The following is a 17,169-nucleotide window of genomic DNA, read 5'->3' as shown; positions in this document are numbered from 1 at the left end:
AAATGCGAGTTAGTGTAGAAAGGGTGTGTAGCACTTTAAGGGGTGCTGGGGCAGGGGGCAGTGCTAGGGGGCTCCGGATGCAGGAATGGGAGCAGGAGTTACCCCTGTGCCGGTATCTTGTGCTGAAAGAGCCACTGACCTGCCGCTGCACCTAGAGCTGCATAACATCCTCCTGACTAATGTCTCTGGCACCTCCATCCTTTTGTGCGCAGGTGGGAGATTCTATGTTATGTGACATTTACATGGTTAAGCTCTTTAGGGCACATACATACATACAAGGTGTTACATGTGCTTGTACATTGCATATAACCTGAACATGAGCCCAATGTGGGGTCTATATAAAAAACAGGTGCCCTTAAGCAGGGACGGGAGTTTTACCTACAGTCTGCACTCACATAAGGATTGTGCACGGAATGAAACAGAATTATACACAAAATGTAGCGATGGATCTTTTCAAACATTTTATTTAAAAGTATTTACAAATCGTCATTCATATAAATATACAAATGTCCCATATGTAACAAAGCTTTGTACTCCAGTTAATTGGTTATGCATTGGCAGCAGTGCATCATCATCATCACTCACTGTGGGATCCCAGAATATAGCAATACATGCAGTTGTACTGCGTGGGCATGGGAACGCCGCAGCAAAGGCTGGATATTGAGCCTGGAACGCCGCAGCAAAGGCTGGATATTGAGCCTGGAACGCCGCAGCAAAGGCTGGATATTGAGCCTGGAACGCCGCAGCAAAGGCTGGATATTGAGCCTGGAACGCCGCAGCAAAGGCTGGATATTGAGCCTGGAACGCCGCAGCAAAGGCTGGATATTGAGCCTGAAACGCCGTTCGGGTTTCCTTCCAACAAAGCCCGGGTTGGTGACTACACGGCAGCAGGGACCATCGGAGTCTTAGCGAGGAGCTGAAAAACAAATCCTTATCAGTCTCAATGACAGTTACAGGGGAAACGCCATTGTTTTGCTGAAGACAAGCTGCAATGAACCCAAGCCAACACATGTAACCTCCTTATAACTGATCGTTGGGTAAGTGCCTGGGGGCACCCATAGTGCATTACGAGGTGACCGACTGGAAAATTCCAGAACCCAAGCATTTTAGATACCTAATCCCATACCAGTACTGTATCATTTATGCAAACATCTTGATCCCAGATCAGAATCATTTCACTCAGCATGTAACAAAGGCATGGCCAGGGAGGGGGGACAGTTCATTTAGCTGAAAGGAATCTGGCATGACAAGGTGACATCTGAGACCAATGCACAAGGGCAAAGGGGAAGCCAGCAGGGTAAATCACAATGTCAGGTGACAGATACAGTTAGATAATCCATCACCTATAGGGATCGTTCCTGGCCAGTTATTAACACTTTACTATGGGTTCTGGTCACGAATGAGGTCGTTGGTCATTTTCCTGGTACTCCCCCTATTCAGGTGTTTAACATTTATCACTTTGTGCTGGTTCCAGTCAGGTGGCAGCTGCCTGGAAAATATCTGTATCCAGTATCCTTCAGACAAGCAGGCTGCTAAGCTACTATAGAGGAAGGGGGATATAGGTTTGTTTTACTTCAAGGACAAGGAAAGCCAAAGACTAAAAAGGAGGGGGTGCCAAATTGTTGTACCACCCAGTGAATTAAATCTACTTTTTACTTTGGGTCAGCACATTTCTGGCCCAGGATAATTTACCTCCAATGCTTTGCATTTTGTGCCTGAAAGCCCTGCGTGCCATTACCCGCCAAGAAATCTATTGCTTCAAACCAAAGCAACTGAACATTAACAGAGAATTTATTGTATATAAACTTATGTTTCTATTCAATACCTAGATACACGCAGAATTTTGCTGGCCTACATGGTGAGGGGCGATAACGGAAGCCTGTTTTGACCACTCCCATTTTTTACACCACACCCATGTAATCACAAGAGCTTTTAAAGACTATATGCCTCCCCTATGGATAGCACAGCAACCCCCAGCACAAAAGTACACACCTTAGGATCTATATAATGACTATTTCCAACTGCTAACAGACTCCTGTCAGGTCACCTCCCACAGGCAGCAGAGGGAAGGCAGAGTATGGCGCACACACAGGCAGCATAGGGCAGGCAGTGTATGGCACACACAGGCAGGGTATGGCAGGCAGAGTATGGCACACACAGGCAGGGTAGGGCAGGCAGAGTACGGCACACACAGGCAGGGTAGGGCAGGCAGAGTATGGCACACACAGGCAGCATAGGACAGGCAGTACATACAGTGACACAATGCTGGCACTGCTCCTGCAGTCAGGTGTGAACAGGTGAACAACATGGACGCTTACAGTCCTAGCTGAGTTGTGAACAATGCAAAGGTGTGAACAGTGAAGGGGCTTACAGCCTGAATCTGAGGTGTGAGCAATGCAGGGGGCCAGTTAATCTCAGTATTGATACCATTTAAAGCTTACACAAATGTAAGCAGTCACAGCAGCCAGACAGGCCATGGGCCACCAGCTGGACAGCACTGACCTAGATCATCATCTAGAAATTTACACATACCTTATCACACAGCTATTTGTGTATTTTTGGGCTTTCGTGGCTTTTTGACCTCCGTTTTCCACGGCTTCTGGAACTGGAAGGATCTCGGCTTTTGCTCCTTCCCTGGCTTCTGGATCGTTTCCTGCCACGACTTCTAGACCTAGACGGATCTTGACTTTTGCTCCTCTCCTGGCTTCTGGACTGTTTCCTGCCACGGCTTCTAGACCTGGAAGGATCTCGGCTTTTGCTTCTTTCCCGACTTTTTGACCGTCTTCCTCCACGGCTTCTTGACCTGGAAGAACTGCTGCTCTTACTTCTCTCCTTGCTTTTTGACCGCTTCCTACCTCGGCTTCTGGACCTGGAGGAACCTCTGCTTTTGTGCTTGTGTTTTTTCTTGCCACTGCTGCGCGTTTTCCTTTCTTGGCTTCTCGACCTGCGTGAGCGGTGTTTCTTCTTGTTTTTGCTGTGGCGGCTGCTCTTCTTCCTCTTAGAATCTCCATTCCTATTATACGAGTAATCTGGGCTGGGGCTGTGATACCTGCGATGGTGCCCGTGATCTCCATGGCGGCTTGATCGGTCCTTTCTTTCTGATATCCCTGACCTATCTGGGGATAAGTGAATGTCTCTATTGGCCTCCCAAAATTCATTGTTTGGGTTTTTAAACACATGTAGGAAATTGCAGTGCTTGCCTCTGGGACATTTTTGCCTTTCAAATAAACCTGAAAAACATTTATACATTTCTAGATTAATATTTTTTTAGACATCAATATATGGCACATTGTTAAAAAGTGGTTGTTTCAAGAAAAGTTAAAGGGATACGGTCATGGGAAAACATGTTTGTTACAAAACCCATCAGTTAATAGAGCTTCTCCAGCAGAATCCTGCATTGAAATCCCTTTTTCAAAAACAAAATTTCACATGGGGCTAGCTATATTCTTTATTTCCCACGGTGCCACATCAATGTGACCTGCTCTCTGATCAACTTCAGTCACACTTTACTGCTGAGCTGCAAGTTGGAGTGATATCCCCCTCCCAGCAGCCGATCAGCAGAACAATGGGAAGGGAGCAAGATAGCAGCTCCCGGTAGGTATCAGAATAGCACTCAATAGTAAGAAATCCAAGTCCGGCTTGGGACTCCTCCAGTTACATGGGAGTAGGAGAAACAATAGGTTGAAAAGCAGCTCTAATATGTAGCGCTGGCTCCTTCTGAAAGCTCAGACTCGGACACAATGCACTACATTGGAGTATACACACCAATATTACATATCATGTACACACCAATATTACAACTAAAGAAATAAAATTTGTCAGTTCAAGAATATAATTTTAAATGGCAGAGTGAATTATTTGCAAACAGTGTAATTTAGAAATAAAACGTACACCATAAAAATAACGACAATATCCCTTTAATCTATTTTCATATAATTATAATATTCACTTTTCACATATAAGGAACTGCTTAAGAGGCAGTATACCCCCTTTTTCAACATAAGTGCAATGAATAGGGCTTGTACTGAACATATGTTTGCCTAGTATTTTTATAAGAAAAGAGAAATAGAGGTATGGGACCCGTTATTCAGAATGCTGTAGGGGTTTTTCTGATACTGGATCTTTCCATAATTTGGGATCTCCATACCATAAGTCTACTATAAAATCATTTAAACATGAAATAAACTCAATAGGATTGTTTTGCCATTATCAAGTACAAGGTAAAGATTTATTATTGCAAAAAAAAAAATCATTTTCTATTTGTTTCTAGAAAACTGATCTTATACCTGCACCATGAAGACTGATACAATGCTGTTTAGCATGGCCACAGGAACATAAATAGGTTGCTGGTGTGCTCTGCAGGTGAAGAAAGCTGATAAAGGGTTTTACTTGCTCTAAGACAAGCAGAGCACAGACAGACCACATATATTATATCAAAGACTCTTTGTCTGCGTGTGTGTTTTTCTTTTAATTTCCACAGTACTGTTATAAAGAACTTTACTAAGGTCCCTTGAGCTCTGTCACATTTTGCAGGTTAGCAAGGTGATTTCAGTTCGGGTGGGTGGGTGGGTGGGTGACTGACTACATGTGCACGTTATAAAGCCCTGGCACCATTTGAGATAACGATCATTTGACCAGCTCACCGCATATGGCAGTTTTCCATCTGGTTACAGGAGAGAATTCACACTGAAGCTGCCGAGAGGCATACCATCTTCCATTAAACTGGGTAAAGGCCTTCAAACATTCTTCTTCCCTTCAGAATACAACAGAAAAAATACGATTAACTTGATATTTGCATGGACTGTGGGGTCAATTAAATAAGTTGCAAAAAGATACAGCGCAGGCATGAGAGAGGAGGTGAAAATCCATAGCACAAGGTGAAAGAGTAAGAAGGGAAAAATGAGAAGATAAAACAGTAGAAGGGAAGACAAGGAAATACAGTAATAACTATCTAAAATTCTAGATGGGGAGTAGGGCTACATACACATAAATATGTACATGTAAGTGTAGCAAGTGTATAATAGGGCAGACTAACCCCATTCTTGTTTCCACCTCCCCACACCCTTTATCTAGGCCAATAATCAATAAATAGCCTTTAGTCTTATATATAAGTATAAATAAAAATCTTACGTTTGATATTGAACGTATACGTTTCCTCTTAAATGCGGCTCAAAATTGCAGCTAACCTGTAAGAAAAAGAAAAGCAGGTTTTATTCATGGTTTCACGTCTGAACTCTGCTGCTACGTGGAACAAAACCAGACCAGTTTTTAGAGATGAATTCAAATGCACATAAAATGACCCATTTAATATGTCAAAGATAGGAAGATTTCCCATAAGGTATTTTACCCACATACAAAATGCTAACAGGGGGCACAGCTACACTACAGCGTCATTGGGCGGGTTACAGCATGCAAGAAGAAGCCCATAGGAGCAAGCAGGCCTGTTGCCTAGCTACTGTAGACTAATGTGAACTGACTGTGTAACCCAAAAAGAACTGATCTTCAGCAACGTCTGGCAGATGGTGATGGGACATGGCTCAGTGATTCATGTAAAAGTGCATAGTGGGCAAATCAATAGTGAACAATAAGACAAACAGGTCTATAAAGTGCAGTTTGACCTCTCAAATCGAATGAATTCAATTTCTGATCTGACTCCCACCCATTATGCTCAGAGCCAAAAAGGAATATGATCATCTGAATAATCTAGTTCCCCAACTGTTGGGAATACACTGCCCAATACACTCCCCATCTGAGCACTGTCTTATCCAATCAGTGAGCCCTGATCACATGTTCTATTGAATTTTTTTTTTTTTTTTTTAGCAAATCTGTTTATAGGTGTGCACTGTGTCTTTAAAGAAAAAGGAAAGTCATTTTGGCATTTTACAGCTAATAGATTTGCCACATTAGTGCCACCTAGAACACTATATTTATTCTGCAGAAAGCTTGATCATATTTGAGTAAACAGCCCTAGAAGGTTCCTCAGTTTGTTTAAGATAGCAGCTGCCATTTTAGCTTGGTCTTCCTAGCTTCCTGCTTGCAGCTCTAGAGGCTGGTAGCTCAGATTACACATTCCTATGGGAGGGGGGAGCAGGAAAAGGGAGGGAGGAGAGAGCTGAGCAGACTCCGGCCCTGGGAATGAGGGATTTTTTGACAGAGGAAGTCAGATACCCTAAGAACATATTTTCTTTTTATAGAGAACTCAGTGCAGTGTTTCTGTGAGTACCATACTTCTTTATGAGCATTAATCTGTATAATAATTTATGAATAGCAGCAAAGTAATAAAATTGTGAAATCTGCAGAACATATAATTAGCATATTAGGAAGCAGACACTTCGTCTTGGACAAAATAAACTGAAAGAAAGGAAAATCCATCCTTCAGGTTTACCTTAAACTGGACAACTTTGCCCGCATTCTTAAATTCAGGGACCACATCAGCATAAAACTCAAGGAACTGTTGGTAAATCTCCTCTTCGCCATATTCCAGACTGGCATCTGTGTCATAATCGTCCCTCCTACACTGTTCCATGCCGAATGTAACAAACATGCTGCGGATAAGGAGCGTTTGGCTGGAGGATGGGTAGTTGTGCTTACGGGAACACCTGTGTGGCAGGCACAGCACAGAGCAAGAATGAGATACACAGCATAGAATGCTAATATTCTAGTACACACACTATTTTAGAAATATTAAAACTATAATAAGAATGGTAATTAGGAATATACTGGCACACACGGGGCTTGTAATAAAAAGCACAAATATTAAAGGAATTGGTTCTGAAACACAGAGTTCCTTTGTTTATTTAATGTGCTAATACTAAACTTAAAATGTTACAGAAATCCATCATTTTAAATTGGAAATGAGTGCAGCTTGTTGGCAATACTACGCCTATCTGCCTACATGGCTTGCTCAGTTACCATTACCTTTCCCCAAATCTGCAAGCGCCAGTTTTGAGATAGAAAGGGCAGTTGGCTCGGTCCTTTTCTGTGCCGTATCCTTCTGGGGCCTCTGGGTTATGCCAGGTATCTCCATTTTCAAGCTGTTAAAAAATAAAACAAAACAAAAGTTTAGAAGTGGTTGGCTGTAAAAGTACAAGAGCTAAACAAAGTCAAAATTAAATGCAGTTGGAAGTTTTACATGTACATATTGGTGGCTGATGTGGTCCATTCTATGTAGAACCGCAGTGTATAACATATACATTACATATCTAGCATGTTCCCACCTAGCTATACAGATAATTACAAATTAGTAGTTAAAAACTGCATACCACGTGCCCATAAATAAATGCCATCTGCTGCATGCACCTAGTAATTAGCTATTTAAATATTTAATTACTTATCTATGTGTTATCTTTGCAGTTAAGTGGATTTCCACACATTCCAAGTGTTCACTGGTTTTGTTTGTGTTTTGAATGTCTTTAGTATCACAAGTCATCATGCTTTTGTGGTACTAAAGAGATAGGCAGCAACAATTCTTACCTGGTTTTCTGCTTCGTCCAACAACCTCTGCACAGCTTCCTAGAAATGGTGTAAACACAGGGCTATAGTAAGAACCTCCATGGTGCACAGTATCTGTTTGTGAGGGTTAAGAACATCTAATGCATTGTTGTGAGTGTCAGATGTAAAGTCCCTGCTCCTCAGCAAACACACTAGGCCTCAATAATGGCTACAACACTGCCAAATTAAAGCAAGCTAGGTACATTGTGCTGTGCTGATCTACCCAGCCTGTCACCTCCGATTTCAGTGTTCCAGAGTAATCCTGAAATTCACTGTTTCACATCTAAATTTGGCCATACATGCACCGATAATATTGTACGAAACCTCGTTTCGTACGATATTCGGTGCGTGTATGGCAAGTTGGCGAGTCGACCGATATCGCAGGAAGCTGCTGATATCGGTCGACTCGCTGATACGGGCCAGTTAAAAGATTTTGATCGGGCGCCATAGAAGGCGCCTGACCAAAAGCTGCCTTCAGCGCTGAATCGGCAGAAGGAGGTAGAAATCCTATTGTTTCTACCTCCTTATCTGCCTGTTTCAGCCCTAAAGTTTAGTGGCAGTCAGATCGGCACGTGTGTGGCCACCTTAAGGTAACGTGTGCCATAGTCCTGTATAGTGGTGACAAGAATCCAGCACTAGCCTAATGTACATTTATTCTACTGTTACTGACAAAAAGATACATCTTGATGGTACAGAGGGGCAGTGCTGAGCAGCAGCCTTGTAACTGAAAACATTGTTAAGGAATACAATAAATATTGTACATTTTCCCCACCAAACCCCTTGTATAATATTCAGATTTTCATGCAATACGCCTTTAAATAAAAAATATAAAAACAGAAATCTGCCATTCAAGTGTTAAGTACACGTCTGCATTCAATTCCAAACAAGGGGAATTGCACATTGCTAAAGGGCTGGCAGTGAAAAGGACAATATATTGCCTTGTGTTGAAAGGATGCAAATTCACACTGCACAAGTCCTGTTTATTCTGATCCTGTTCAACAATATAGGTGTATGTGCCCCTTTAAGAGCCTAAGGCTCATATACAAACATACCAGTACAATATCTTATAATAAGCAGCTTTTATTGGCTATTTGTCTACTTTGCTACAGACCACAGGTATATAGATTCTTTTGAAAGCATTTACCCCAAGTTGTTATGATGTTCAGATTGTGGACCCCTCCACCCCCTGCTTTAGCCACACCCCCTAACATTTGGGGACCAGAAAATCTTCTGCACTGTCCCAACAGCTGCACTGCTATTTATTAGCATCTTTATCTACAGCCAAACATTGGCCGACAATGTTTTAGGGGCAACATCACAAGAGACATTTCTCAAGCCAGTGAAACACAAGCAGAGATAAAACACCAGTAACTGCTCTGCAAGCTGTTTTTAAAGGAGAAGGAAAGTCATTATTAACCTCAGTGTTCTTCAAATGGAATCAGTGAGGGGTAATTTATATTGGATTTTATTCACTGGGGAGCGTATAGCAAAATGGCACACTCAGTGATTAGGTTTTTCCCATTTTCACAGATTTATAAAATGGTTAAATTCTCCAAAAAACAAATTTTGTAGCAAATTCACCATTCCCCAGCGATTGTTACAAAGCAGTAAAACCTTATTGGGGGTAGGGGATGTTACATTTAGCCATTTTTGTTATGCAGGAATTAATCATATTAATTGTTTTTTTCCTGAATATGACAACAGCTTTGATAAATGTGTCAATTAGTTAAAAACTTTCCTGAATGTTCTGAAAAATACAAGACAGATTGAGCTACAACCTGGTTGCATTTGTCAGTTCATATGAACAGTTTGAGTATTTTTATAAAATTATCTTTCACCATATTGTTAAAAACAGTTTTCTTTGCTTTTTCTGTGCAAAGGTACAACTGAAATTTGTTGTATGAAAAGTTAGAAACACAGCTTCATAAAATACCATAGGGTTTAGCCCTTGCCAAGGCTTCCCAGGGACACTGCATTTAACAGTTCTGATTTTATCTAATGAAGCATGAGCAGAAAAATGTCACACTTTTATCACTGTAAAGTGCAGGGAATACACAAAGGATGCCCCTTTACTAGTGACTGGGGTTGGAGTCTTAATAATTAATATAGGAAAATATAGCTTTCTAACAAGAGAACTGTTAATACAGATGTTAAAGAAATAATTAAGTCTATTTATACCTAAAATTATAAATTGAAAAAAAAAGATACTGAATTTTTCTTCCATTTTGTACCCTAAAGGAGGGATTAATAATAACCAAATGAACATGCATCTGAATTACAGAGAGAATCCAGTTCCAGGGCTTAAAAACATATTCTACAGTATGTTACAATAGTACCCTCTTTTTCTTAAAATAACATGTGCCTTTCAAGTAAGGTTCCCCACAATGATCCTGCAGCTTTGCAAAATCATATGGCCACAAATGCCCTCCAGAGAAAAGGCACTTAAACAGGATATCAGAGATTCTACCCTCCTAGATCAGGAGTCACCTCTCTTTCTCGCTTCTTCCTCTGTTCCTCATTTTCTTGCTTCTCTTTTAATTCTTCATTTTCACGCCACTCAGCTATTAATCGTCTCTGGAAAAAACAAACATGCAATATACTACAAGGTCAGAAATATGAGCACTCCTGTATAAGAAATACTGTATGCAGGAGGCAGGCCACACCTGATGCAACTAAAATGTGAGCAGTAGGAGAACAGAGTAGGAGGTATAAAACCTACAATTTCCCAAGCTAATATGTAAGGCAGCAGTACAGTGACCCTGTGCATCTGTATAGATAAAATTATTTTGGCAATTTTTTTTTTTTTTAAAACATTAACAAAATGCATCATGTGCCATTTCTCTATTCTGATTTTTTTTAAATGATCTCATTTGTATTAAATCAAAGGAACTTCTGACTAAAGGGTTAGGGAAAAAATATATAGACATGCAGAAATGTTACTTTTCTACATGGCCCAGCAGCCAATTAGGAATACTCAGGTTCATAATAGATGAACCCCATGCAGCCCAGTCAGAGAGAGGAGAGATGCCCAGAATGTTGTTGCCTAGAAACTACACACAAATACCTGAAATAACAATACGCTGTATGTTTCTTGGCAGAAAATGCTTAGTTCTTTCAAGTGCAGAATTTGCTGCCTCACCACTTAAAATATTTCAGCATATCCTGGCCCCTCCTGCAGGTCCAAGCTCCTAATGGCTCAAGATCTGCTCATCCCCATTTCTCAACTCTTCTTCAGCTATCACAGTCCTCTCTCACACAAGCAGTTCTGCTCTACCTGCTCCCATATTTTTTCACGCAAGCAGCTCTGCTTCTCCCAATGCTTTACACTGCAGTACAGCCTTAATGGCCAGAATTTAACAGAACTTCCATCATAAAACATATTGCCTATGTACTCTCTCTCTATAAAGGTGGCCATACATGTTTAGATCCGCTTTCTTGGCGAGGTCACCAAACGAGCGGATCTTCTCCCGATATCCCCACCTACAGGTGGGCATCAACGAGCCAATGCGGTCCCCGATCCGACTAAATCTTTAAACCTGCCGATTTATATCTGGCCAATTTCAGGCCAGATATCGCTCAGGCATGCCTGTCGTTCCTGCCCCTACACGGGCTGATAAGCTGACGAATCGATCCAAGGGACCGATATCGGCAGCTACAATCGCCCGTGTATGGGGACCTTAACTGCAACCAAACTATGGGGCACTAAGATGCGCCTTGGGAACAGATTGCAAAGGCAGCATACATGGTGGTGACAGTAACCAAGAACCTACATGGCAGAAGACGGTGGAAAGTGCAAAGAAGGATCTATGCAGTTAAAGGGGAGGTTCACCTTCAGACAATAGTCCGAATTTGAACAGCCACTGTCAAAACATTTTTTTTGTAAACCATCTTCATTATTTAAAATGTTTAGTTTTGAATCTACAGACCAGGATCAGTGCTGCTAAAACTCTTACCGATCTGCTCTCTGCTCTTTCTGTAGAAAATTTCCCAGACCAGGACTTGGCAAGCAGCCAAACAAAAAAGTTAACACTCAACTGGTTCTACTCATGCCTTCCATCTCCTGCTTCATCTGCATATTTCTGATTCCACTGGCTGGCTAGATCCATCCAGTCAGATCAATGAAATACAAAAAAAGCAGGAGAGGGAAGACATGCGCAGCACTGATCCTGGTCTATAGCCTTAAAACGAAACATTTTGAATAATTAAAGGGGTGGTTCTGAGATAACCTATAACCTATGTTATATAGAATGTCCTATTCCTAGCAACTTTGCAATCTGTCTTCATTATTTATTTTCTATAGTTTTTGAATTGTTTGCCTTCTCTGTCTACATCTTTCCAGCTTTCACATGGGGGTCATTGACCCCGCTAGCCAAAAAACGTTTTCTCTTTGAGGCTACAATTTTATTTTCATTATTCCTTAATTTTTTATTTAGTCCCTCTTTTATTCATATTCCAGTCTTTGATTCACACCACTGCCAGGTAAATAAAACCCTAGCAACCACATAGCTGCTGAAGTTCCAAACTGGAGAGCTGCTAACCTAAAAGCTAAACAACTGAAATACTACAAAAAAACAGTATCAATGTCTACATCATACTAAGTTAATTTCAAGATGACCCTTTTAAGATGAATTACAAGAGGTGGACATCCCCTTTAAACTACAATACAATTTTGTTGCTAGTACAAATAACTGTAAGGCCAGTTATTCAGCACTTACCTACCAGAGATCATAAACAATAATTTCCCATATTCTGAGTTACCTAGACACAATGCTTACCTCCTCTTCATCCCGTCTCTGTTCTGCCTCCTCTTTTTCTTTTTTCAGATTAAACTCTTCCTGTGCTTTCGTCTCTCGAAGTAGCCATTCTTCATGTAACCTTTGCCTGCATGCACAGTGAGAACTACATTAAAGAATGGGAAACACAGCACTGGAATAGGGAAAAAAATATTTTTTCTATTCTGTATTTCTTAATTAATAAAAGAACAAAGGTGCAAATTCTTTAAATAATAACAATTTGTGTGTGTTTATAAATATTGTTTACATTGCCCCAAATAAAGTACAACTGTAACTGAGCCACACTAAAGGACATTATTAATGGAAATTGCGGAACAAACTTATATGCTTTTAACCCACACTAAGTTTTGGATTTTATACTCGTGTATAAGCAAGTATCATTTAGAGATCACTGCTTTGGAACAGATAACATTGAGTCAAATGGAAAGTATCTGGCTTCTACATATAACAGTGTTCTGATACATTCTGAAAAAGCGTTTAAAGGGTTAGTGTGGACCTTTCAATCTCAAGCTGAGCTTCATCCTCTTCTTCTTCAGAACATGGTTCATCCTCATTATTATCATCTGAAAGTTAAAAACAGAATTTACAGTACTATTATGGGTTGAGTCTTAACTTAACATAAGGGACTGCACCTTCATTATTTATTTTCCCTGAGTATTTTGCAAATAAAATATTAAGACTAATGTCACACACAACATTTTCTCTCTGCTGGATACTACCCCCTGTCTGTAGGCAGTGACAGCGCAGGTCAGTTGGGCCCATTTGTAACCAAGCTGTTTAACATTTGCCTGTATGTTTTGGTTCAACCAGATTTCAACAGTTTTCAAAAATGAGTTTCAATTTATTAGACCAAAGCAAAACTGTACTCCAGTCCTTTGAAAAATTGTGCAGTATTTATGCCAAGGAACTAAAGCGATGTAAGAATGTCGGCAGTGGTAAGTACTGATGGTTTGGTGGAGGCTTGGCACACTTTTCTACACTGTATTATATAATACTGACATGTTCCTATTAATTTGCATAGGAGCGTGTGTCAGTTTCATTTGTTGATATCTACTTGCATATATGTAATCATGCCCGTCAGCTAATAAACAGGCCCTGTATATCTCCTCCGGCACATCAGCATGTCTGGCAACGCCTCTGCTGCTTCTTAAAAAGGTTTACCAAGCTGCCATGTAGATAACTAGTAACAGGGAAATGTATTGAGGTGGGGGGGGGGAAAGAAAAGCCTAATTAGTATCTGCTTTTAATACTGCATACAACAGAATTACATTTCTCAAACATATTATTTACGTATAACAAATTTTAAGCCCACTTTAATATTAATAAAGCACACCACAGAAATGGACTCAATGAAGGCAAATATTTAAATAACCACGCTTGCAAATGGCATGTAAAATGTGCTATTTACTTTCTTCCCATTTACACAGTTTGATTCTCCCTGTTTTTGTACACAACGTACCTTCTCTTAATTTTGCAAGGGCCTGTCTCTTTTTTCGACGCCTTTCTTTCTTGAGGAGCGCTCTGAGTCGTTTATGGCTAAAATATGAGGCATATTAGCAAACAGGTGATTAAGTTGAATGCTAAATTCATTATTATTATGTAATCAAAACATTAAATAACTGCGACACATATGACCGTGCTTTCTCTCGCTTACTGGTTACCCTAAAAACAAGCCTGCATGATACTTTCCACAGGTCAAAACGATTTCCCCTTCATGAGCTTCTACAAATAATCTTCAGCCTCACATTTTAGACCTTAAAGGCAACTTCACCAAAGCACGACCTAAGCTTTTTTACAAGTAAGCATAATTTCAAGCACCTTTGCAATATACATCAATTAAAAATGATGCAGAAAGAAGAACTGTTTTGCAGCTGGATTTCAGCAAATAAAAATGATATTTATTTATACTTTTTGAAGGAACAGATTACAGTTATAGGTGTATTATGGGTTTCTGCGTTGTGTGGTCCGGGAGCCAGAGTTCCCCTTTAATCTTTCTCTATAATACATGGGTCCTGCATGCAGATATTTTGGGCTTATGTAACAGAAACAAGTTTGTAGCTGCTGTTTGTAGCTGGCTGGTATTTAGTATGTAACGGACAAAGAAAACAATATAAACTACTAACCAGCTACAAGTAAAGACTACTAATGTTCTTGTTTTAAAATCCTTAGGGAGCAGTGCCAAGAGGTTTACAGTTTACTTCTACCTCCACTTGATGTAGCTGCATATAGGAGCAGATCCACTTGTTTTCTGGCGGACCATATGCCACGTGTGACTGTGCCCTTAGGGCTATAACACCCAGGCTATTTTGACTGCTTCTGCCGTCCCAGAGATAACAGCAGCGGTTAAAATACTACAGTGAGCAAAGGCTCATTGCACTATAGCACAATCTCCGCCATCTGTAGCATAGCCCCTGTGCCGCACATTCTGGCCCCAGTGATTGTACCTTTCCTTCTCCTTTAGGCTGGTGCCACACGTGGCGTTTTTCCGCTGTGTATTTTCTAATTCTCTCGGCGGCTGAAAAACGCCCGATATCATCATCCATAGAAACAGCTTGAAAAGACTCAAAGTGAACCACACAATGCGGAAATACGCTAGATAACGCCTTAGCACGGATTTTTCATGCGTTGGCTTTAATACGCCAGTATTTGCAAATCAAGCTATTCCTATGTATACACAAAGGCAGCTGCCAGACCTAGCGGAAATACGCAGCGTTTTTTGCTATTTCACACTATTAGCACCATGGAAACGGGATTTGCTGACATCACCAGTACTAGGCTAAAAACGCCATAGTCAGGGGCTGTGTGGCTTGTGCGGCGTTTTTAGGCCGAGAAAAAACGCAGTGGAAAAACGCCACATGTGGCATCAGCCTTAATGTAGGAAGCATGAGACGAGGGCAACTAAACTTTATAAATACTGGGCACATTTGCAACAGGGCAGTAACCCATAGCAACCATAGCTGCCAGCAAGCTGCAGGTAATACACTATGGAGGCATCTCACCGGTTGGCATGGGTTACTGCAAAGCTCAAACCTGCCCAGTTTATTTAAATAACCCCATTATTCTAGCACGGCAAGTCGCTTATCTGTTACTGACTACAGTTCCCAGCATCCCCCAATACACAGACAGCATGCAGTAGTACGTGAGAGAATTCTGTAACATACAACACTAACATATTCCAAGCGATAATAGTGCAACTACTCGCTGCTTACCCGCTCACTACATGCGGGTTACGCGATGTCATGTTGTCCCTCGAGTGAATGGGCAGCCTCCCAGCACCCCCATACAGCCCTGTCTCTCACACTACTGCCATTCCCAATTCTATTAGCGAGCGCCTCGCATCAGCGCGACCAACTTCCGGTGTCCCTCCGGTAGTGCGTCATTAGGGGGCGGGGCCTAGAAGTTGGTTTTGTTGGCGCTCGTCTGTCTTATCCTTTAGGAGAGTTCTTATAAATAAACCTCTTCAATTAAATGACTTGCTGACTAACTGCTTGTGTATTGTACAAGTGAGGGTTTGCTGGGGAGGTGTTGAGCCGTAACCTGTATGCAGCACGCCGGGGGGCACAGACAACTTTAGCAGCTTGTACAGCTGAGGGGTACATAGAGTGCCTTATGGTAGGGGAACGGCAAAGTGTATGGTCGTCTAAAAGCACATTAGTGAGTTGCAACAAAATGGAAGGCAGGAGCATATATACATAGGTCTGTGTATTATTATCTGTGTATAATACACCGCCCTTTTTATGGTTATAATGTTAGAGCTATAGTTCCCAAATCTCATGACATATATGGTGTCTAAATGAGATCCAGTGAGTGACAAGAGAGCTGGTTGTGGGCAATGGGTTATAAATATAAATTTTTGGCACAAAGTAAAACCAGCATCATATATTCTTAGTACAACAGTGCTGTCCAACTGGCGGCCTGCGGGCAGCATCTGGGCTGTGGCTCCCATGTGTCTGGCTGCTGTGACTGCTAACTTTTGTGTAAGCTTTAAATGGCATTAGTATTGAGATTGCCTGGCCAACCTGCATTCTTGTACACAAAAAAGATCGTTCCCCCACACCCAGGCTCTCCAAAAAAATTCAACGCCCGGTGCTCACTATTAACCCTTTTACTGCCAGCTGTTTTGGTCAAAGCGTAACTTTTTTTCAGAACAACCTAAGCTTTCAAAATATGGTAGAATTTTTGTGTAATTCCAATTCTGTAACAAGATATAGTAACATAGTAAGTTGGGTTGAAAAAAGACATACGTCCATCAAGTTCAACCATAATGCCTATACCTAACCTGCCTAACTACTAGTTGATCCAGAGGAAGGCAAAAAACCCCATCTGAAGCCTCTCTAATTTGCCACAGAGGGGAAAAAATTCCTTCCTGACTCCAAGATGGCAATCGGACCAGTCCCTGGATCAACTTGTACTAAGAGCTATCTCCCATAACCCTGTATTCCCTCACTTGTACTGAGAGCTATCTCCCATAACCCTGTATTCCCTCACTTGCTAAGAATCCATCCAGCCCCTTCTTAAAGCTATATAATGTATCAGCCAGCACGACTGATTCGGGGAGGGAATTCCACAACTTCACAGCTCTCACTGTAAAAAATCCTTTCCGAATGTTTAAATGGAACCTCCCTTCTTCTAAACGGAGTGGGTGCCCTCGTGTCCGTTGGAAGGACCTACTGGTAAATAAAACATTAGAAAGGTTATTATATGATCCCTTTATATATTTATACATAGTTATCATGTCACCTCTTAAGCTCCTCTTCTCCAGTGTAAACAGACCCAACTTGGCCAGTCTTTCTTTATAACTGAGACTTTCCATACCCTTTACCAGCTTAGTTGCCCTTCTCTGGAGCCTCTCTAACTCAGTAATGTCCCGTTTGAGCACTGGAGA

General features: G+C 41.2%; 1 protein-coding gene across 1 annotated transcript; it reads right to left on the bottom strand.

The window, feature by feature from the left end:
- Positions 1-447: 447 nt before the first annotated feature.
- Positions 448-15,661, bottom strand: zrsr2 (zinc finger (CCCH type), RNA binding motif and serine/arginine rich 2). The gene is made up of 12 exons (XM_002938254.5): positions 15,494-15,661; positions 13,744-13,820; positions 12,781-12,847; positions 12,267-12,372; positions 9,979-10,065; positions 7,474-7,512; positions 6,919-7,034; positions 6,386-6,599; positions 5,131-5,186; positions 4,644-4,753; positions 2,533-3,230; positions 448-916 (listed from the first exon to the last, which is right to left on the bottom strand). Exons 1-11 carry the CDS (start codon positions 15,523-15,525, stop codon positions 2,545-2,547), a joined length of 1,590 nt encoding a protein of 529 aa, XP_002938300.1. The 5' UTR covers positions 15,526-15,661; the 3' UTR covers positions 448-916; positions 2,533-2,544.
- Between the last annotated feature and the right edge of the window lie 1,508 nt (positions 15,662-17,169).

The sequence above is a fragment of the Xenopus tropicalis genome, chromosome 2 (genome assembly GCF_000004195.4).
Source record: "Xenopus tropicalis strain Nigerian chromosome 2, UCB_Xtro_10.0, whole genome shotgun sequence".
NCBI classification, from domain to species: domain Eukaryota; kingdom Metazoa; phylum Chordata; class Amphibia; order Anura; family Pipidae; genus Xenopus; species Xenopus tropicalis.
The sequence above is the reverse complement of the archived record's forward strand: the minus strand, read 5'-3'. Positions and strand labels throughout refer to the sequence as shown.

Coding starts and splice junctions, on each gene's coding strand:
- zrsr2 (XM_002938254.5), bottom strand. CDS start 15,525: ATGACATCGCGTAACCCGCATGTAGTGAGCGG. Junction 13,821..15,493: donor AACCCGCATGTAGTGAGCGG/GTAAGCAGCGAG, acceptor CTCATATTTTAG/CCATAAACGACTCAGAGCGC. Junction 12,373..12,780: donor GCTCAGCTTGAGATTGAAAG/GTCCACACTAAC, acceptor CTGTGCATGCAG/GCAAAGGTTACATGAAGAAT.